This window comes from Pelodiscus sinensis, chromosome 1 (assembly GCF_052426305.1).
Source record: "Pelodiscus sinensis isolate ZL-2025 chromosome 1, ASM5242630v1, whole genome shotgun sequence".
Taxonomy (NCBI): Eukaryota; Metazoa; Chordata; order Testudines; family Trionychidae; genus Pelodiscus; species Pelodiscus sinensis.
In genome coordinates, this window is record NC_143052.1 from 121,563,123 (window position 1) to 121,587,571 (window position 24,449).

Here is a 24,449-nt window from a genome sequence, read left to right on the forward strand (position 1 = left end):
TTGCTGGATGAGGGAGTTCTGGTTTTGGGAGGTTCAACCGATAATACCTCATCTCACAGCTTTTCCCAAGCAGTCTCTGAACCTACACATGTAGCCAGGACCCAGGCTGGATCTATTTTAAGTCAACAAAAGTTGTGTGCAATGTGCAGGATTGAGGCCTTAGTTATATAGTCGTAATGCAAAAACACAGAAAGAGCTCTTTCGGAAAAAGGCATGTCTGGATGGGGCAGAGAGAGTTCTTTCGAAAGAAGAAGAGGAGAGAGGAAAAAGCACAGGTGCCCTGGTGACCACTCTATCCATAGTAATCACAGTTTAAATGCGAGATAGCATCCACACTGAATGGATGCTACCTTTCGAAAAAGCAGATCGCTTTTTCGATGCACTTCGGCAGTGTGGACGCTCTCTTTAGGAAGAAGTTTTTTCAGAAGATCTCTTCCGGAAAAGCTTCTTCCAAAATAAGCCTGCAGTCTAAATGTAGCCTGAAACTAAACTAGAATGAGAAACATGTACTATGTCTTCAATTTATTGCTAGAGAAACCAGCTTTACATTTAAAATTGACCTGTCGAGAACCATATTTGACCTGAAGAGCACTAGACTCAATTTTTCTACTCTCACTTACAAATTTCTCAAGTGGCCCCTGGCAAAAAATTATTGCCTATCCCTGGTTTAAGAGATACTTGCTCTCCTATGCATTTATTTCTTAGCTCCCCTTAATACACGTGTTAGATGGGAGTACCAAGTGGAGGGAAGGGGGAAACTTATTGTTTCAATGTCAAATAAGCCATTAAAGGAAAACCAAGGTAAGAATTCCAAACATACCTTCTTACCAACTTTCTATACTTTGTGATTCACAATCGTTGTCTAGTTTTAGTTTTATTAATGTGACAACGATTTTATCTGCTAGGAGGTCAAAGACCAAAAGTCAATTTCTATTTGTACAGAGTAGAGCTACAATAAATCCATTTCGATATGATAAATACTGAAAATCACATTTGGACATGTTTTTATAGTTTGCTTCTGATTCAAAAATATTTGCACCTCAGTTTCAATGGTGTGGTATTTGTCACTTGGTGGCCATCAAACTAAAGGAAGTTCATGCAAACCTATCTATCATAAACTCTCTTATATAGTGACTACAACAGCTTCCCTCACTATACAATCCTGATTCATCCCCAGCACATTATCCACCCTACATACTCAATGAGGCAAAGGTTCGATGGAAAAATTGTATGTGATTGTGTAATTAAAGACTGTCATAATCCACATGAACAAGGGCGAAAGTTAAGGTTACATGGGCTACCTTATTGTTGGCATTTCCTACCTTTTAACAGCTTCATTTTGCAACCTTAACATTTTTTCAAGGTAGGGGTTTTTAAATGTAATTTCCAAATAATAAAAAGGCCTTAAAAAAAACCCAAAAATTCATCTTGAACCCCCAATTTGGGTCATCAGCTGGATTTGGTCCTTTACATCCTCTATGTGGATGGACTAATAGTGCATTTCATCCCCTTTCACACTTTGCCAATGGGTTAACTATTTGTTGACAGCAGAGCATTTATGTAGATCTCCCAGTTCCTCCTCCTCTTTCCTCTGCTCTTATCCAACCACTGGCTCCCTGCTGCTCTGTTCCCTATTCATCTCACACACATTGACCCCTGACTCTTCTCCCCCTGCTCCACTACTATCCTCCTCCACAGACCAACTGTCACCTGCCCTCTGACTCTTGCAACTAGGGGTGTGTCTAGACTACATGCCTCCTTCGACGGAGGCATGTAGATTAGCCAGATCGGAAGAGGGAAATGAAGCCGCGATTAAAATAATCGCGGCTTCATTTAAATTTAAATAGCTGCCCCGATCTGCCGATCAGCTGTTTGTCGGCAGATCGGGGGAGTCTGGACGCGATGCCCCGACAAAGAAGCCTTTCTTCATCGACACAGGTAAGCCTCGTGAAACCAGGCTTACCTGTGTCGATGAAGAAAGGCTTCTTTGTCGGGGCATCGCGTCCAGACTCCCCCGATCTGCCGACAAACAGCTGATCGGCAGATCGGGGCAGCCATTTAAATTTAAATGAAGCCGCGATTATTTTAATCGCGGCTTCATTTCCCTCTTCCGATCTGGCTAATCTACATGCCTCCGTCGAAGGAGGCATGTAGTCTAGACACACCCTTGGGCTGTCAATTAATTGCAATTAACTCACACAATTAACTTAAAAAGTAACTGCAATTAATCAATTTTAATTGCACTGTTAAACAACAGAATTCCAATTTAAGTGTATGGAATATTTTGGATGTTTTTCTACATTTTCATATATATTCTATGTTGTAACTGAAATCAAAGTGTATATTTATTACAAATATTTTCACTAACACTCATGAATGGTGTTTTTCGATTCACCTCATACAAATACTGTATCAAAATATAATAATCTCTTTGTGGTAAAAAGTGCAATTTAAAAGTGCAGATTTTTTTGTTAGATAACTTCTCTCAAAAAAGCAAAACAATACAACACTGCAGAGTCTACAAATCTGCTCAGTCCTACTACTTGTTCAGCCAATTACTAAGTCAAGTAAATGTAAACAAACCTGCAAGTGATAATGCTGATCTGAGGGTATGTGTACACTACATTCCATTTTCAAGAGAGGAATGCAAATGCAGGTGAGCAAAATTTCAAATGAAGCACAGATTTGAATTTCCCGTGCTTCATTTACATAATTGCAGTCGGCTGCTTTTTTGAAATACCCTATGTTGAGAAAAAAAAAAAGAAAAACACCACACACCACGGTCCAAACGGGGTTATTTCAAAAAGAAACCCTTCCTTTGAAATAACTCTTAAACCTCATTTTTTAAGGAGTAAGAGTTATTTTGAAGGAAGGGTTTCTTTTTTAAATAACCCTGGTTTCCCCCCCCCCCCCCCAAATACGCTATTTTGGAAAAGCAGCCAGCTGGGATTATGCAAATGAAGCACAAGAAATTCAAATCCACACTTCATTTGCAATTTCGTTTGTCTGCATTTTCATTCTTCTCTCGAAGGAGGAATGCAATGTGGACATACCCTTATTTACAATGTCATCAGAAAGTGACATCAGGCATATGTATGGCATCTCTGTAGCTGGTATTACAAGCTATTTATATGCCAGAGATGCTAAACATATGTATGCCTCTTCATGCTATCGCCACTTGTGGAAAAAAAAAAAAAAGTCTGTTAGTTTTCTGACTGAACACGTTGGGGGATAATTTTGTCTTCTGCTCTGTTTTATCAATCTTTTGCCTTATATTTCAAGATACAGCAGTCTCAGTTGATGACCCAGTACATATTGTTCATTTTAAGAACACTTTCACTGCGGATTTCACAAAACGTAAAGGCGGCAGCAATGTGAGATTTCTAAAGATAGTTCGATCATTTGACTCCAGGTTTAAGAATCTTAAGTGTCTTCCAAAATCTGAGAGGGACAAGGTATGGACCCTGCTTTCAGAAGTATTAAAAGATTTCCAATGTGGGAACTACAAAACCCAAACCATCAAAAAAGAAAATCAGTCTTCTGCTGGTGGCATCCAACTCTGATGAGGAAAATTAATGTGTGTTGGTCTGCACTGCTTTGGACCATTATCGACCAGAACCAGTCATCAGCATGGGTCGTGGCTTCTGGAATGGTGGTTAAAGCATGAAGGGCCATATGAATCTTTAGCACATCTGGCATGTAAATATCTTGTGACACAAGATTACAACAGTGCCATGGTCATGCACGTTCTCACTCTCAGGTGACATTGTAAACAAGTAGCAGGCAGCATTATTTCCTGCAGGCTCTACAATGTTACAGTGTATTCAAGAATAAAACAATTTTTTGTACACACAGTAAATTTTCCTTGTAAGTTCAATTTTCATGATGGAGATTGCATTATGGTACTTGTATTAAGTGAATTGAAAAATACTATTTTTATAGTGCAAATTCTTTTAAATAAAATATGAAATGAGTACTCTATCCTTTGTAGTTGGTGTTGTAATAATTGAAATCAATATAACTGAAAATGTTGAAAAACATCCAAAAGTATTTAAATAAATGGTATTTTATTATTGTTTAGAAAAATCAGTTGAGATTAATTGCACTGCTGATTGCTTGACAGCCCTCCTTGCAACCTTTTGTCCCTCCTACCACACAAACGCCTTGGCATTCCATTGTGACTACCTTCTTTTCCTACTTCCTACCTAGACTCAGCCGGGGGAAGCAAAGAGAGCACAAGAACTTGAGACAGTCTCTCTTCTCAGTTCCAATATCAAACACCACAGTGGCCCTCCCAGGGTATGTCTAGACTGCAGGCTTCTTTCAAAAAAAGCTTTTTTGGAAGAAATTTTCCAAAAAAAATCTTCCAAAAAAGAGAATCCACACTTCAAAAGCGCATCAAAAAAGCGACCTGTTTTTTTCTAAAGAGAGCATCCACATTCATTGGACAGTCTCGTATGTAAGCTGTGATTACTATGGACGGAGTGGCCACTAGGGCACCTGTGCTTTTTCCTGGAGGCCTCTTCTTTTGAAAAAACTCCCTCTACTGCATCCACGCATGCCTTTTTCCAAAAGAGCTCTTTCAGAAAAGGTGTTCTTCCTCATAGGATGAGGTTTACCAATGTCGGAAAAAATCTGCGTTCTTCCGATTTTCTTTTTTCTGAAAAAAACATGTAGTCAGTGAGGAGCAATGGCAGGGAAAGTCAGTCTCTATCCCTTTAACCCCAGCAATGAAGTATGCTTATTTGTTCTGTAGGGATGAAACATGCTGTCTGGTAAGCATCTAGAAGCTTTGAGTGATTGGAGCATATACACCAGACAGAATCTTTGGTGAATTCAGCAGGCAAATTCTAAGAAGTATCTATGTGCAAACTGAAGTTTGTCAAAGACTCATAACTTGACCATCTATTCATGGGGATACCAAAAGGGCCATCTCCAACTCTAGGACAACACCTCAGCCAATTTCAAGACTCCGCTCCAAAAGTATGGTAGCAAAAGAGCTTCTAAAGAACATGGTTGCCCACGTTAATAAGAACAAGAGGTGTAAGCCCTCTTGCGCAGGAGCTCTTGCACAAGAGGGCAGTGCGGTCGCTCGGCAGGGATTTCTTGCGCAAGAAAGCCCTATGGCTAAAATGGCCATCAGAGCTTTCTTGCGCAAGAGAGCATCCACACTGCCATGGGAGCTCTTGCGCAAAAGCACAGCGCACACATGGCAGTGAGGACGTTTTCTTGCGCAAGACTTCTTGCACAAGAACCCTTGCACAAGATGTTCTTGCGCAAGAAGCCACGAGTATAGACAGAGCCTAAGTGTTTCTGGTCCTTAACTAACATCCTACTTTTGTGGCAATACAAGGAGTGATATTTATATAAACAATCTGTTTCACCCCCTCCCCCAAGAAATAAATTAACTCTACAAAGCAGATGTAATTTTCTGCGCAAAGTGTTCCATATCTCCCCATCTGTGACAAACCCACAGAGGGCAGAACACTAACAGATTCCAGTGATAAGAACGGCTCTGACTCAACAACATGTCAAGACTCATCCTTTCTTCACTACAAGTCAGTGGGTCAATCTCTGCTCTCAACCACAATGGCTGCTGCAACACAAACTTCTATATAACAAGGCAACTGGAAAAAATTGCACCTAAGGATTTTAAATCCTTACAGTTAGCTGATGAGTCCCACATTGAGAAGTAGATTTTGGTTTGTAATTTACCCATCCCTCTATGGGTAGAGCCTTGCACGGATACAAAACTGGTATAAACATCCGCAAAAGCGACCATAGGTATCCGCATCCATACCAATGGATGAAGATACCCGCAGACATCTGCAAATCAATAGGGTTCTAGATACAAAATTTGTATCCATGTCTGCAAAAATGAATCATGGATATCCACATGCACATATGCAAATACTGGCAGATATAAAGCAGGTAACCATAGATTTGCAGATCTTCTACAGATCACCTTCTGACTCCCAATGAAGTCAGTACATGCAAGTAGCGCTGTTGGAGAGAGAGTACCTAGGAAAGTAAAAAGTGTTTTTTATATAAAAATCTCTTCCCTGTGTGTGGGAAAGAAAGAGACACAACGCAGTGAGGTCCTGATTTTTAAAAGTATTTAGGCAATGACTGTCAAACGGATTCTGGCTTCTAAATCCTTTAGGAAACAGGACTTAGGCTCTTAAATCAATTACACATTGCAACATGTAACATAGCAACAATTAATTTTAGATATTAGTGACTTCTTCCTAAGGCTAAGGAGAGAATAATTATGCTCTCCCCTCCCCATCTCCTGCAACCCTACTGTGAATTTTCAGTATTAGCAAGGCCCCTCCTCTTGTCCTCATTAAGTTCCTCTTCACCGTATCCATTCTGCTTTACAGGTTGAAGCTCTAAAATCTGGGACTCTCTGGCCTGGCAACATTTGTGATCCAGCAGGACCACAGATATTGCTGGACCAGAGAGACCGGCTAGTCAGGTTCTGAATCATAGCCCAGGCAGTGGGGAGCCCAGCCCCAGAGGGGCCAGTATGGGGGAGAGCACAGCCCTAGCCAGGGCTGATGGCAAGGAGAGTAGCCCTAGCCAGGACTGGAGGTAGCGGGGCCGGCGGCCAGGACCACAGCCCCAGTAAGGGCTGGCACTGTGAGAAGCACATGCTCATCCAGGTCTGGCATGGTGGGAAGCACCTCAGTTGGAGCTGGCATGGTGCAGGAGTGCAGTCCCAGCTGGGGGTGGGGGGAGGGAGGGGAGAAGAGAGAGAGTTCAGCCCCGCCAGTTGGAGCTGGCATTGTGCAGGAGTGCAGTCCCAGCTGGGGGTGGGGTGAGGGAGGGGAGAAGAGAGAGAGTTCAGCCCCGCCAGGGCTAGAATCAGCTAGGCACACAGCCCGGACCAGCACTGCAGCAGGGGAGTTGGGAAGGCGCAGCCATTGCCGGGGCTGGCATGGTGTGGGACTGGAGGCAGCAGCAAGGAGCACAGCCCCACCCGGTAGCAGAACCTACAGCCGGGTAGGGAGCCTTGACCTCCCCTTGGCTGGCAAACACCACTGTTTGGAACCACTCAAGTTCCGAGGGTGCCGGACAAGGGAGGTCCGACCTGTAGCTATTTGAGTCAACTAGTGTATAAAAGTCAATTGCCTTTTTTCTCCCTCCTTCCCCTACAGTCTGTATACTTGTCTGTCTGTCCTTAGATGGTGAGCTCCTCAGAGTCGGGACAGTACTACTTAAATATTCAGAAAGTACCCACACATAGTGAATGCTCTCACAAATAAAATTGTTTGAAACTGATACTGTACTTTGCTCCTGTATGTTGAAAGCGTATGCTCTGCTACCAAAAAGCAAAAGCCTCTGATCTAGACATTTCAGCTCTGGAGTTCATCACATAAAGCTCTCTCATGACAGCTGAGCAGGTGAAGCCTTTTGTTACAGTTTAACTAAAGATGGCACCACCAATAAAACATTTCAGATAGGCATAAGCGATTAGCTTAGGAACAAAGCTGAGTGTCTTGAAAACACGTATTTAGCAGCATGTTGTACGGATGTGAGAAAGATTTGAAGAGAAAGATATTGGCATTCGAGAGGAGCTGTTATAGAAAGATCCTGAGAATAGGATGGATGCAGAAAGTCACCAATGAGGAATTATATAGGAAGATACAGCCAAAAGAGAACTTACTGCAGAAGGTTATACAATGGAAGATACAGCTTTTCAGGTATCTCTGCAGAATGAACGTTGAGCGAAAAGTTAAGACCCTGGTGTTTGGCATAGTGGATGGCCCGAGTAGGAGAAGCAGACCCCACAGAGAATGGGTAGATGATATAGTAGATTAGTTTCTGTAGACTAGCTCAGCACCAAGCTACTCCACACTGGACAGGGAAAGAAATAGTGAGGGAGGCATCAGACACCAACGGGTGTTGAGCCCATGGTTGTTAATGATGATGAAGTTAGAGTATTCTATAGCTGTTACTGTGAGTGGGAGCATTAACATGGATATAGGGCTTTGATTAACACATCATATTGCAGGGAATGGAAGCCACAGAGTTTTATTTATACATTTACCCTCTGTGAATTTTGTGGTTATTCTACTAGCTATCTGTATTGATTTTACAATATACATTAGGGGCTGTGTTTAAGCGGGAATAGCTATTTGTCAGAAATGCAATTTACCACGTAGCTGAAAAAATAAATACTTGATCGACCAAATTCTATTCTCAGTTACATGGTGTAAATTTAGAGTAACTGCACTGATCGAAGCAGAATTTGAGCTAGTCATTTTATGATACAGAGACCTACAGTGCAACAAAGTTCTTGAACTTTTAATACCTCAGCGAGACAAAAGCTCTTCAACAAGCATCTGCATCACCCTCAAAACCAGCACGCTCATTCACACTTAGCATGGCAGACCACAACTGACAGGATCTGGAGAATAAAATACCCTCTGACTCCAGACTCGTGTTCTCAGCAGGATTGAGGCTTAGCCTTCTTTTTGGTTGCTGTTTGCCTTGATCAAATTGTGCCTGCAAAGTAAATTAGGGGTGCAATACTGAGTATCTGTACCACTTGTGATACTGGCAGACAAGGTGTCAGCCTCTGCCAAGGCCCTAGGCCTCACTAAATACTGAAAGGCATAGCTGGAAACCAGTTTGGCTCACCTGTGTCTCTTAATATTGTTAAAATAGATACATGAGTTATAAAAAAGTGTTTAGACATTAATACATGCAGCATCCTGTAAGCATTTCATACTCTTATTTGCAATATCAGTATCTTGTAAGGCAATATTTAAGTGTTTGCTCTGCAACCATCTAAAATGTTTGCTGAGACTGTAAACCAAAAAGCCTGACCTAGTGCGAAATACTACTTTACCACAACTGGTGTCACCTCCCCAACAAAAGGCCTGCAGACACCAGTAAAATCATTGTGAAGCATCACTGAATGAGACTTTGTTGGCTGCTTCCCCCACACCTGTGAGGGATACGTGTGAAAGCCCTCATCCCATCACAGTTTGAAAGCTGGGGGAAGGAAATAAAAAAATCGCTCGAAGAGAAATAGTTAGCACTACACTGCGTGGGGTTTGGAGAGAGAAGTGTTTCTAAATCTGAGCAAGGGAACCTTACGCTACTTGTCTTGGGTTGACCCTAAAAAACACACACAGCTTGCATATCATAGAAGCTACTTCAATCTTGTTGTATTATAAACTGTATTTCATTTGTGTTGTTTTTGTTTACCTGCTTTAACCTTGTAAACAAATCTTACTTCTTTTTTTTAGGGCAAGTCTACTGTAGGGGTTCAGTAAAGACACTAAGCCAAGCCAATAGGAGAGCTTCTCCCATTGGTGTAGCAGTTTATCCACCTCTGCAAGAGGCGATAGCTACATCGAGGGAAGACACTCCCCCATGTAAATAGTGCTGTCTACTCTGGGAGTTCAATTGGTATAAATGCATCACTCAGGGGTATAGATTTTTCACACCCTGAGCAACAGAGTAAGACTGATGCAAGTTAATAAAGCAGACCTGACCTTAGTTAATAAATTATTACATAGTATTATATGATTGGCTACAAGCATTGTCTCTGGTTTGACATCTGAAGTGTAATTGACCTGAGATACATGACTGGTCCTTTGGCACAGTGAGTAACCTAAAGAGTGCTGACATTTTGTTGTAAGTAACCAACCACGAAGGCAGACTTGCCTGGTGGCAACATAAACCGCGGTGCCCAAGGGAACAGACTCTGATTCCACATTAAGGTTGTTATGATCCTTGTGGAATTCACACCTGATGTTCAGCTGGTGAAACTCACGTATAGCTCTCACAACCAGTTTGAATCCTGTTTCTCGACAGCTTGAGTTAGATTCCCAGACCTGAGGAAGCATTCAGTGTACATGTCAGAGCTTGTGTCTCTCACCAGCAGAAGCTGACGCAATAAAAGATCTTCTCGCCCACTTTGGCACTCACGCTCATGAGCCACTCCAGACAGCTTGACTGCACTAATTTCCAGACTCAAGCTATGTCTACATGACAAAGAAAAGCCCAAAAAAGATATGCAAATTGTGAATCTTTTTCCGCTTTTCTTCCAAAAGAGGCTTTTCCGACATTTGGTCCGTCTACACAGGGTCAAATGTCAGCAAAAACCCTCTTTCGGAACATTCCTTCTTACTCATGAAATGAAGTTAAAAGGGATGCCGACAAAACATCTGCTTTTCCAACATTTTTTTTTTCAGAAAAGCAGATACTGATTAGAAACTGATACTGATTTCTCGCTCATCCAACATTAATTAATTTAAAAAAAAAAGGAGTCAGTGCACCATGTGTCTTACCAATCGCTCACATTTTCAGGCATTGTGAAATTAAGCAGCCACTGAAAACCTCCATTCCTCAAACAAGCTTACTTGGACATCACTCTTTACGGAACTGAATGATTCATTTACATGACAGACCTCCCTGCTAAGAGAGGCATTCTGCACATTTGTCTTATTTATAAATCTGCTTCACTTGTATGTTGAGTAAGGAACAGTTAGCCTTTGGCAGCTTACAACAAAACAAAATCAAGTCTCTTCTTTACTATCACAACTTGAGCTGGAATTAAAATTACTGCAACTGGGACAGGCTACTTGGAGGACTAAATAATAATTAATATGCCAAGTGACAATATAGTTTATCTCCCTCTCCTCGCACCTCTGAAAATTTAGGGGTACATGGCTACCATTTGCTATGCAGTCAGGGTGGTAGCAAAATGTGGAAATGAGAACCCAAATCAGCCAGGTGATGAGAGCAGCAGTTCCACTGCCTACTCCAGGCTTTCTCCAGACACATAAGCACCTGCATATGAAAGATGCTCTCGATAATGGAAAAAAGATCTGGGAGAATGTAGGGGAAGGAACTCAGGGACAACCACACACCACAACATGCTCCCCTTTCAGCTGGGCAGATTTCCTAGCAGAATTCTTACCAGATCTTACTCCTTATGAAACCATTCCTGTGTGGCTGCTATCAACCCTTAGAAAATAGATCGCAAACATTGGCACATATTTTTAAAGGTACGATGCTATAACACTCCCAGGTCTGCTCAACATCCTACATAATATTCCAATGCCACTTACTCAAATTTGGCCCGGCTCCTTCCCCATCAAATCTCCCACAGCAACCCACCTTTTTGAAAACTCTGCTTTATTAAAGTCATACACTGAAAAAATTATCCTACCTGTGACATTTTTACTACTGACAAACCTGCAGCCCCAGCAATACAACAAGCCCATCAACAAGAGATCCTAACTTGAAAGAAATATAATGTTTCCAACAATAGGGAGAAAGATCCCATTACAGTATTTGAAGGTGCACAAAACAAGAGGTTTTGAGTTGGGATTTAAAATTCCAAGTGGTCAGCAAAACAGAGACCTGAAATGAATACCAAAGAGTTATAAGTGGAAGCAGAAAAACATTAAATTTAGGCAGAGGAATACATCATGGAAAGACGTTTGCAAGCAGAAGAAGAGAGTGAACAGGAAATAAGATGAAAGGTATGAACACCAACTGCTTTCCAATACCCTTAAAGTTCTAAGTGACAGACAGAAAACAGAGAAATTCATTTTTAGTGCTTCCATTCTGTCTTTACTATACCCCAACACTTCCTGATGTAAGAGAAGTCTTAGAATATAAGCAATCTTACTGATGTTCTGCAATGCTTAGGCACAACTGGGCTAAATAGCAGAGGATGAAGTCACAAACTCAACAGCAAATTTTGTTACCTTCCACTGGTACAGATTAGACCTTAACTATTAACTTGAATATAGTTCTCGGTGTATAATAGTTGCTGTTTAAAAAACAACCCAAGCTGGAACTCTTAGTTTTGGAGCTACTCTGTTTCCAATATGTGCCAATAGAATCACTGTGGTTCACAGAAATATCTTCTGGCTTGTAACAACAGATCATTAAAGACACATTTGCTTCGGACTTGCTACAAAAATCACTGACACTGTTTTAACTCTCCCGCTGACATCCGTGGGGACTACTACTCTGGACATTTCCCTATAACAATGATAGTTTTATAATAATGTATTGTCTGTAGAATTTTTCCGTGCTGGATCTTTTTAAAAATAAAACTGAAAGGATGATTCAAAAAAGTCAGGTGAATGACAACTTCTGAAGTAGCTTTTCTTCAGGGAGTCATTTTTGAGAGACAGGAAGACAAGAGACAATAATCCACAGGAAATTAAATGTCTGATCAATGTTAAAAACAGATATGACCCTGGGCAAATCAAATCCACCACCAAATGGATAAACAAAAGTAACACTAGACAAGTGCAGCTAAAGCATTTTTAAGAAGCTGGCTAAAAAGGGGAGCAAGAAATTCAAAGTTTTCACCACTGCATGCCTTTAGCAGCAGTTAAAAAATAATGAATATAAATATATTCCCTTTTCCTAATGTATTTGTTTAAAGAATTGTATTTCTCTGTGAATTAAGTTCTTGCAAAATGTGCAACTGCAAGTTGAGGAGAGGGAGTTAAATACAGTCATAAAGCGCCCTCCTTCTACACCCCTCCTTAGAGAAGGGTGCAATTTTGGGGCACACGTTGTAGCTGTGAGACAAAATTTCAGCTAGATTAAACAGAAGTCGTAAGTGCTCAGCACCATCCAAAAGGAGGTCCTCAGATCATCATTCTGCAAACACTAACACACATGTTTAACTTTAAACAACTGAAAGAGTTTCACTGAAATTCCTGGGTCTACTCAGGTGCCTAATATTAAGCAGTAAACGAATGTATGCAAGAGCAGAGCCACGTATACCCAACTTGATACACGTGATAATGGCATTACTTATTAGGAGATATCAGAAAACACACAATTTCTATATTTTGTGATGCCTACATTAATATTTTAAGCATAAGGTTTTAATAAGAAATTATTCTTTTCCATTTCTCAATAGAACATGAACACTCAAACTGTTAGAATTTAGAAGGTAGGACTTCTTCTGTTCACACTACTAAGTTATCTAACTTCTTCACGGTGCTCTCAGAAGTGGGTCTACATTCTCCAAATCCAGGGTTTATGAGGTTCAGTGGGTCTAGGATTTTATCCTGTGCCTAATAAAGTCCACGGGAGTTTTGCCATGTTCTGTGGATCCAGTGTTTCACTCACATCAGCTAAAACCAAGCAGGTTCTAAATGCTTTTTGGTTTTCAAATCCTGGAGACTTTTACATCTGTGGTGTGCAACCAGTTCTGAAGCAGTTGCCACTACAGTGGCTACTACTATAGTGAACTAAACACACTCAACTGGCCAAATAGCCACATGTGGTTAGTGTGCTGGACACCATGGCTCTACATGATGGTAAACTATCACCAGCCCCAAAATATTTAGACATAACAGTGTTGGATTTCAAGCACTGATGGCTTAATTATTAAAAGGATGACAAACAGCTGCACGAGGATACATCTTCCAGACATCTTAATGCTTCCAAGATTGGCCAAATGTATGTGATTAGCAAGTCTGACTCAGTAACAGTCTCAAGAAGGATATGCTGCTTTTTTAAAAGAATAGGCCTAGCTTGGTTTTGTTGCTGTTGTTTTTTAAAATCCATGGAAAGTTCTTCTTTCCCTGTATTGATTCGGGAGTGTAAAGAGGGCTAACTGTATTCCATAACCTAATCAGTTTGGGCTGGAGCTAGTAAATCGAGAGAAGGGCTGGTGAGGGAATAAATAAGAGACAGTGTCGATGGGTAACGAGCTTTTACCAGCAAAGCTGCTACTGGGCTCCACTTCCCCAGGCCTTTTCGAGAACTGTTTTTTTTTTAAATCACTTCCTACTTTTATCTCTCTCGATACAGAAGGTTGTGAAGTTGCTGCTGCTGCTGGCGCTACCCAGCCGCACATCCCCGCTGTTTCCTGTGCTGCAATGTTTTAATGCGCTCTCCGCGGGTCTGTCCCGCAGCCAGAAGTCACAGTCTGACATTGACTGGCGGGGGGGGGGAGGAGAGAAGTGTCCCACAAACCAGCCACATGCCCGGCCCCGAGCGAGCAGCCTCACGCACCGACCCCCCCCCAGCCCTACAGCCCCAGCCCTTGGCTTACCCCAGGGTGCTGATGAAGCCGTTGACTGAGCCCTCCGCGTAGAGGGACACGATGTCCCCGATGTACAGAAAACTGGACATTTTGTCAGACATTTTTGCTCATTTTCAGCCCGGCCCCCTGGTCACAGAACAGCCCCGAGGGCAGGAAGGGGGGGGCGCACGCGAGCGGGCGGCCCCCTCGGCAGCGATCCGAGCTTGTTTGCAAAGCTGCTGGCGAAGCAGGAGCCGAGGGGGAAGCGGTGGCAGCAGCTGCCTCCCCCCGGCCGGAGCCTGGCATGAGCCGCCGCCGCTGCAATGCCCGGCTCCCCGCTCCGCTGGGCAGGTCTGGCTTCCTCTAGCACCGTCCTTCGGGCAACCTGCGCCGCCTGACTCGTGCCCTGCTCCCCCCTGGCGCCCGCCCGCCCGCCCGCCTCTCCCCGGCCGCCCCAGCGGCTCTGCTCTCCCCCTGAACTTTTGCAAAGGCTCCTTCCCATTGAGCGCCCGGGAGGAGGGGTTCTCGCGGGCCTGCCCGCCAATCAGCGCGCGGCAGCGCTGGGCCAGGAGAGGGGGAAAGGGCAAGGAGCCCCGGGCAGCAAGGTGTGAGCCCCAGTAGCGGGGGCTGGCCGCTGTGAGCGGCAGGAGCTCTCCGGGCCTGGCATAGCGGGTGCAGAGCTGTGTTTGGTGCGCTGCCCTTGCCGCCCGCCGTCCCTTGCTTCTCAATGGCCTGCGCCGGCTGGGAGCGGATTTCCCCTTTTCTCTACAGATGCGTCTCTGGTTTACAGCGTGTGCACGCTCTTTATTTGTAAGCCTCAGCTTCACCCAGTCATCCTTCGCATCCCCTACCCACAGTGCTTTCCCGAGGCAGAACTTTACCCGTGAGCATAGACGACTCCTGGGAGCATTCACATACTAACACTGCTCCTCTATGGCCCTGCCAACATTTTAATTGATCAGTGGGGTGCCCCCACATACCCTCTCCCTGCCCCTATGGGTGTCCTGCCCTGCACCCCCGCATGCACCAGTACCCGTTGCTAGTGAGTCACTTGGCAAGGTGGCTTCCTATTGTTTGAAACCACACTCCTAATTGTAGAACGTGTCAGGCTGGGGAAGGGAGGAGAAAGAATTCCAAATTTACTCTATGTGTAATTCTCCTACTCTGCTTTTTCAATGGGTTTCATTCTCTTTCAGGCGCTTCCAGCCTTTCCAAAATGTTTCATTTAACCTTCCATTTAACATGTTGCAGACCTCAAGCACCAAATCACTTTTATTGAAAATAACTTCTCTTGGTCACACAAGAAACCATTGCAGACTTTTGCAGTAGCAGTTCCTACTGCTTATAGTTATGCTCTCGCTCTCTCGCTCTTTTTTTTTAATGTAGTCACTTTAATAATTGGTGCCCTATATTACCTTTAGAGGTTCTGGGTTGTTTGGTGCCACGATTTACTAATAATTAAAACTGAATGTTGTGATGTATATGCTATTTCCATGTTGTTTATGTATGTTTTGATGTGTTTGTGTTTTTTATAAAAACAATAAAAATAAGTTTTCTTTCAAAAGAAAATAATTTCTACCCTTCTTTCTGACCACTAGGTATTACAATTCCTAACTCTAGCAAGTTGCCACTGATGTAATAAGGATGGTCAAAATTCTGATTGAGAAATAGGAGGTCCAGAAAGATCTATATCAAAACAAAATATTAATTTAAGGCCTAGTCATATTGTCTCCACTCAGACAAAAATGCTCAATAGGCATTTAAGAAGCAGGGCACAAGGCCTCAAAATTGTGTTATTTTGCCATTGCTATTGATAGTATAAAGCACAAACCTCTTCAAAGCAAGCTGTAAGGTGCACCCTAGTGGTCAAATGAATAAGATGACCTACTGCATACTTTAAAGCGGTGAGAAAACCCAACTGCGAGAGAGAGGCTTCAACCTTTTGAGAATGAGTAACAAACTGAAAGTATGCCAGCTTTATTTTTCATTCATTTAACTTCCCACCCTCACAAAAGCCCAATGTTTTCTCATTGTTTGTTAATGTACATGTTGACGTCTGAAAATGCAGAATTTTTATTATGAGGGAACGAGAAAGCTTTACTCCTTTAGCATTTTAAAAAATTGATTCTGTAACATTGCACATTCCTCCTCCTGAAATTTTTTCACTACATTTTCTCATTTTGTGTCTTTTTAGCGTTATGTACTTACTTAAAAGCCATCATCACAAATTGGCATTTGCAGTTTGTGCGTGCACACATGCACACACATGCAATTTGAACAGAGTAGACAGAAGCACTACAGAGTTTAGTTGGAAAAACTGCTGTTTTTCCAACAAAACTTGAGTTACGTCCACATTGCAAGCGTGTTCTTTCAAGAGTAAATTGAAAGAGAGAGCTCTTTCACAAAAAGGCATGTGTGGACGGGAAGAGGGAGTTTTTTTGGAAGAAGGGGGGGAAGAGGAAAAAGCACAGGTGCCCTGGGAGCCATTCTGTCAATAGCAATCACTGCTTACATGCGAGATAGCATCCAGGCAGTCTGGACACTAACTTTCGAAAAAGCGCATTGCTTTTTCTATGCGCTTTTGCAGTATGGATGCTCTCTTGCACAATAAGTTTTTTCAGAAGACCTATTCCATAAAAAGCTACTTGCGCAAGAAGCCTGTAGTCTAGACATAGCCTAAAGGATCAAATCTACAGTTTAAGGGCTTGAAACTAGTCTAGAATAAGAAACAAATAGGAGCAGTTATGAGAAATATGAGCCCAAATTCTCATGTAATGGAACTTTAAGATGTTAAATTGCTTTATGGAACCTACCTTACACCAAAGGTATTTTTTTAAAACAAAAGATAATGGGATTGATCTTCAGCTAGTATAAATTGCTTTCATTCCCTCTAAAGTTATCACAAGTTCTATCAGCTGACGATCTTCCCCAATACATACAATCCTTAGAGAAAAGACAAGAAAATGTTGGAAATGTTCACAGACAGTAAGCTCATTATGTCACATAACTGGGGACTGATGAGACTTATGATATACATGCAAGGTGCTTAAAAGTACAATGTGCTCAAATAAAATATTTGTGCACTCAAATTTGCAAATCCAGAGCCCACTCCTGCCACAGGAGTCTGCATGGTTTGGTTTGCAACTATAGAGAGCCCTTATGAAGAAAATAGGACTTTGTACCAACAGAGGGGTGCATCAAACACCAAGCCAACTGCAGGTTCAAAAAGCTTTTTGTTAGAGAGATGATGATTGGGTTCAGGGCTCTCCTTACTTATACACAGAATATACAGTTCAAAGGGCACCTCCAGATCAGTGGCACAGCCATGGGTACCCGCATGGCCCCACAGTATGCTAATATCTTTATGGCTGACCTAGAACAATGTTTCCTCAACTCCCGTCCCCTTTTACCCCTTCTCTACTTACGCCACATCGATGACATCTTTATGATCTGGACGTGTGGCCAAGAAACATTGGAGACATTCCACAGAGATTTTAACAACCAACACCCCACCATCAATCTCAGCCTGGACCATACTACATGAGTGATCCATTTCCTGGACACCACAGTACAAATCAGCAATGGAAAATTAGACACCACTCTCTACAGAAAACCCACTGACTCATACAGTTACCTACATGCTTCCAGCTCCCATCCAGAACACACCATATGATCCATCGTCTATAGCCAAGCCCTTCGATACAACCACATCTGCTCTAATCCCACTGACAGAGACCAGAAACTTCAGGATCTCTACCAAGCATTTATAAACCTCAACTACCCACCTGGAGAAATAAAAAAGAAAATTGAAAGAGCCAGACGAATACCTAGAAACCATCTATTTCAAGACAGACCCAAGAAAACCAACAATAGAACACCACTTGTCATCACCTATAGCCCCCAACTTAAACCTGTCCAACACATTATCAATAAACTACAACCTATACTGAGACAGGATACTAAACTCCGAGAGGCTCTGGGAGACAGACCCATAGTCTCCTATAGACAACCACCTAACCTCAAGATGATTCTTACCAACAACCATAGGACATACCACACTAATACCAACCTTCCCTTGCAACAAACCCCGTTGCCAGCTTTGTCCACATATTCACTCTCTCAGCTGTCATCGGGCATAGCAACACCAGTTTAATAGTACTATCTAGGGCCTCATAAATCCTATGGACATTCCTGATTGGGATACTGTTTTAGGAGTAGTGAGGAAAGTGATAGAAACCACAGGGAAAGAAGACAGAACAGTAAAATATGGAGGTTAAAATTGTATAGGGAATCAGGATGGGGGAAGAACAAGTGAAAGAGATACATAGGTGAAACAAAATTATGTAGAAATTCCTTCAGAATTGGATAGACTTCACTGTGGAAATGACTACTAAGATGGAAGAGTGGAGATATGGAGGATCTTCTAAATGAGCAAAATAAAATTATGAATCCTGATATGAACAATGTTGAATTACACACTACTGAAGCTGGCTTGTCATCAACTCAAAATTCAGCTACAAGTGAAATATTAGTGCATTTTTGATTGGATTATAAACTCCCCAGGATAGGGATTGTGTTTTCTATATTCTCAGAGTGACATGTACATAAATGGCCCTGCATCAGTGTTTATTAATAGAAGAGGAAATTCTGAAGTTCAAGTCAATGGGAGTTTTTCCTGAATAAAAACTTTAGAATTTGGCCTGGCCTCAACTACTGTTCATCCTGGTCTAAAAATTTGTCATATGATGGTCCTGGGAGTAAATTGCCCTTTTACAGTGTTTATATACACTGTATCCTGTTATTTTGAGTTCAAGAATTCCAAGAGAGAGGGTTAACTAAGATTATATTCTTTTTTAAATACTAAAGAAAATGGGGGCAGAGACAAGGCTGATAGGACAGAAATGGTGCCACCTGCTGTGATTTGTTTTGCATAATATAGGAGCACATTGCATTGTCTCTTTCAACAAGAAAGCCAATGCATGTGTCCCAACTCATTTAATTCTAAGCCAAACGTTCACATCTGGCCTGGTAGGTGGCAGCATCTAGAACTTGTTACCATCTCATGGCAACTTTGGGACATATGTGAAATGAAGTGGCAGTCTCCACCCATTTCCTCAACACTTATCACTAATTCTGAGTGCCCCTAACACTAACTCACTCAGCTAAAACGGTGCTAACAAAAGAGTTCAGGATATACCCTGAGTGATTAGTAGAGTTGCCAATTTTGGCTGGATGAATTCCAGAAGGTTTCATCACATGACATTTTTAATTAAAGATTAATGTTCAATTCTTGGGGACTCCAGGACAATCCTGGAGGGCTGGCAACATTAGCGCATAGACTCACTGAAGTCACTGGACTACTCATGTTCAAAGTTACCTACAAATTCAAGTGCTTTGCTGGATTAGGTGGATTCTCTCCAAAATAGGGTCAAATCTGTTGGTCAATGGGTGGACTGAGGAAAATAATCTAAGGGGCGTTGGTATTGCTAATGCCTGTGTATAGCTAGAAAACTTCAGATTTGAGGGTTGCTAATATGGCACCATTAATAAACATTAGTCCTCTTCTAAAAATGGTTGATCATCTTTGAATGTTAAATATTTGAAGATAGTGGCTGAAAAATATAATTGAGACTTTTTTTCATAAAAAGCTTATTCTCCTCCCCCCCCCCCCCCCCCCCAAAAAAAGTACAATATGATCCAAGAGGATGATGGAATTTTGTCATTGGATCACTTGGTAATTACCTGTTGTGTTCATTCCCCTCTGAAGTACCTGGCACTGGTCACAGTCTGAAGACAGGATACCGGGTTAGATGGACCATGGTTCTGATCCAGTATGGCCGTTCTTATCCCTACATCATTCTCTGGAATGAAAGTTAAGCAAAACTTGTTGATAAAATAGGAGTAAAAGAAGGTTTATTTTTGTGGTTTTTTAACCTTGCAATCAAGCTCAAGGTGAGGGTGAGGCTGCTGAGTCAATAGACAGAACAAGTTTCCCTTTTTTCATCTTTGCTAATCCTTTGTTGCAAAAATACACACCTCTCTGTTAAATTGTGCTCAGATGCAAAAAAAAGTCACCAGTTAGTGTTGATAAACTGTGCTTCAGTGAACAAATACCCTGCATTGTGTAAGGCAGAGTCTTGTCCTGCTCAAATTTCTTTCAAACTTCGTTATTTATTTTCATACAAAGAGCAGTTTTCAATTAAATTTAGAGGGACATCTAATATGAAATCTGGGGAAAGAAAAGGCAATATCAGGGATCCAATTTTGCCATAGGGAAGTTTGAATGTAATCTCCAAATCCCAGATCTGGATGCTCAAATCAGCTTTTAGGCATATGCATTGAATTGCCTAAATGTCAATAATAGCATCCAAATAAAAAATTAGGTGCAAAAATGTGCAAGATCGGCTTTAAATTTTTATTTTTAAATTCTATACAACAGACTGTAAGTTTGCTGATATCACATTCTAACTCCTTTTCCAAAATCTCATTCTTAGATAGATGCTTGCTCTTCCTTCCCCTCTTGTATAAAGTGAAAAGTTCCTGAGAGAAGCATGGTATTTCATTGCTATGCAAAACACTTAATTCAAAAGACTTTCATCCTGCACCTACACAATGCACCTCTTGTTTAAAACTATAGATACACAGCATTCCAGTGACAGCAGACCAGGGCAAATAGAGGCTTTTACAATAAGTAGCATTGATGTTTGTTTTAATGGAAGCAGGGTATATTGCTTTCCAGTTGCAAGAGTAAAGTTGGAAAGGAATGCTGCTGAAGCAACACCTAGAGATGCGACAAGACCAAAATCCTGATTCCCAACACCCATGAACTTTGAAAGGGAGGTGGAGCACAGTTTAGATTCTGGACCCTATCTATTGGTGCTACTTCCTGTCTCTATAATGAGTCAGAATCAGAGGTGAAAGTAAGTGGGTGCACTGTAGTACACAACTCTAGCCAAGAGCTGACTAAGCAGCAAGCAAAATCCAGGAGGAAGCTATTTAATACTGTTCTATTGCAAACTGGAGCTGGCAGGAACCCTGTTTGCAATAGAACAGTACTTGTAAGAAATTTTAAGTTACTGTCACTGCTGGTCAGACTAAAACCAGACACTGAACATTCAACAACATTTTGATATTTGAAATCCAGATCTGAATTTTGTAGCATGGGCCAAGCTGTCACTATTATTTTTCCATATATTTATCTCATACTGTGTATGATTAAGGATGATTTAAGATAAGATGGTCTTAGTTTTTAGGGGTAAGCAATTATGACTTCCTATATGACCACATAGGCTATGTCTAGACTGCAAGCCTCTTTCGAAAGAGGCTTTTTCGAAAGATACTTTTGAAAGAGCCTCTTTCGAAAGAGAGCGTCTAGACTGCACGTTGAACTTTCGAAAAAGCGGCTTGCTTTTTCGAAAGAAAGCATCCAGTGAGTCTGGATGCTCTCTTTCGAAGAAGCCCTATTTACATTGAAGAACGCCTTCTTTCGAAAGAGGAACTTTCGAAAGAAGGCGTTCTTCCTCGTGAAATGAGGTTTACCGCCATCGAAAGAAAAGCCGCGTTCTTTCAATTTAATTTCAAAAGAACGCGGCTTGAGTCTGGACGCAGGTGAGGTTTTTTCGAAAAAAGGCTACTTTTTTCGAAAAAACCCCTGAGTCTGGACACAGCCATACTGATTACCTTTCTGTGGATGTTACCATACAACTAATCTGTGTCCTTGATTATGATGATGCTACAGAATTTTTGGATGCACAAATAAAAGAAAGTGATGACCAATATGACCTGTTTTAAGAATGGGTCAGATAAAGATGTGATAGATTATTCAGCACTACCTTCATGAATAGATTTATTATTGGCAATGCTTTGTTTTATTCTGTTTACAGCTAATATCGGAATACAACTCTGCATGACTTCTTGATTTATAAATTTTAAAAATAGCTATGTGGGTTAATTTTTATCTCTTTCTCCTTTTGGGGTTAACTTGTCTTTTTTTAGCACTGAAAATTATGATTAAAGAGATTCATTCCCCCAAAAATATTTTAACACAGTAAATGTGATTTTTTATAAGCCTAGTCCATTAAGAAACTGCTGGAACACATAAGTTTTACAGTGATTGTTATTTGGAAATAACTCAGGTCAAGAAAGAGATACAAATGGAATATAAAATCTTTCACCTCTAGTTTGTCAGTTTATAGCCAATCCATTTTGGAGGGACACACTATTAGGTAGCCATACTTATAATCTCTAGTTATGATCTGTAGGTCTCAAAACTCTTTACAAGGAAGTCAGTATCATTATCCCCATTTTCTAGATGGGAAACTGAGGCACAGAGGGGCAAAATGGCTTGCTCATGCTCACCCAGCAGGCAGAATAAGAAATGTAAGGAACCCAGATCTCCTGAGACCCGGTCCAGTGCTTTCTAATTCTGTTATCTGTATAAATTGACTTTGGAGGGCTCAATCTAAAGTTCCTACCACAACTGAGGCTCTCTGGTGTCATAGTAATAAATGGCTATGGAAAATGAATAACCTTCTCAACTCTGAAGCTGAAGAAAGTGTGGGGTAGTGTTCCCTGTAAGCGGGACACTTATGTGGACTTCCAGGAGAAATTCAAATGCCGCCAAGCTGATTAGCAGAGCACCCACCACTAGGTTTTTTGTTTCTATTGATGCCTTGGTGCACATACAAAAATTATTCTCCACCAGGATGGAAAAGATTAGAGGGAACATTGTGTGGGGGGAGTTTATCTATGCTCAGTAGTTGCCTAAATTAGAACATCTATGCAATATATGGGATAGATTCACTTGCTATTTTCAACATTGAATCTAGACATTCTGAACTTTACATTTAAGTTTGTTGTTTTGCTGTAATATTTTCTTGAAAAGAAGAAACCTAGAAACAATGAAAAATGCTGCTGAGTGTCTAAATAGAAACACAAAACAAAATTAAAACCTTTCAAATAGCATAACTAAGTAATAGTTATATAAATAATCTGTCAGCTGCTCTAACCCATTCAAGAGGAAATATACTTCAGTGCAATAAATTTAAACCTGCTAAAATATTTTTCTACTTTTTAACTAACTTTGTTCATCCAAAGAACCAACATAAACATCTCTCAAAGCAGAAAACACAATGTTCCCTTTCTTAAAAAGCATCTGTGCAGAAAGCATGCTTTATTCAGAGGATTCAGGAAGTAGAAACATTGCCTTCTATCAGCTCACAACCACAGGGCTAGCATCAGGAAACAAACAAAAATGAGGTTATTATCCCCTTGTAGAATAAGAGCCAAAAGTAACATTAATTTTGCATTGTGACACTCAAGTCACAAGAGGATGGTTAATAAATAGGGTTAGGGTTCCCCCTTTCCCCCCGCTGGGTTTTCTTGCCTCTCAACTATATGGAATGAACTACTTTTCTTTATAGGATATAGATATACAGACATTGTTTTCATTTTCCTTTTTATGAGCATTTTAGAAACCTTCAGTGTGGGAGCTACCACATACGGGGTTTAACTCTTAGAACAAAGGCAACAAACAGAATCCCCCTCAGTGAAGGGAGTGTAAAAGAACACCCTTGTTTTTTCAGCTTCTCATTCTAAGGGTACCACTCTCCTCTCTGGCTTGGATCCATCCCAACCATCACTTGCACACACAAAAATAGCCTGCATCGCTTTGACTGTAATTACTTTATAATGCCTATAATTAATAAATTAATAGAAGAAAATTTAACTATGACAGTGATTAACTGCATTACATCTACACTGTAATTTACTTCCCAAAAATAAAATTATCTATTGCACATAACAAAAAGGGGGCAATAATTCTGGTTAAAATTTCCCAAATTTTGAGTCTTTTCTCTTAATCTTAATATTTTAATGAAAGAGGACAAACTGTGCATACAAAAATTCCCATATTTGCATCAGTTCTAGCAATAATGAGTTCCACAATGTAATTAACGTTCCTATTATATGAATCAGTGATCATTAGTTTTCAAAAAAACCAAAACAATCACAAGAGGGGTGTAAAATCACTGAAATTCAAACGCAACTGCTGTGCAATTAAAGCTGGTATCTTATATGACAGTGTTTCTCAACCAGGGACACGTGAAGGCTGGGGGATATGCAGATGTCTTCCAGGGAGTACATAAACTCATCTTGATGTTTGCCTCATTTAAAACATACTACATAAAAAAGCACTAGAGAAGTCAGGACAAACTAAAATCTCATACAGAAAATGATTTGTTTATACTGCTGTGTACAGTGCATTGAAATGTAAGTACCATATTTCTATTCTAATTAGTTTATTTTATAATTTTATGGTAAAAATTAGAAAATAACACTATTCAGTAATATGTGCTGTGACATTTTTGTATTTTTATGTCTGATTTTGTAAGCAAGTCGTTTTGTGTCAGGTGAAACTTGGGAG

At 41.1% G+C, this 24,449-nt stretch overlaps 1 protein-coding gene across 1 annotated transcript in view; it reads right to left on the minus strand.

The window, feature by feature from the left end:
• The window catches only part of ITPR2 (inositol 1,4,5-trisphosphate receptor type 2), a 324,515-nt gene extending 309,768 nt beyond the window's left edge, over positions 1-14,747 (minus strand). The window contains exon 1 of the mRNA XM_075898795.2: positions 14,057-14,747. Within this exon, the coding sequence (XP_075754910.2) occupies positions 14,057-14,148 (92 nt within the window). The 5' untranslated portion in view covers positions 14,149-14,747. The remainder of the gene's footprint in view (positions 1-14,056) is intronic.
• Positions 14,748-24,449: the final 9,702 nt, after the last annotated feature.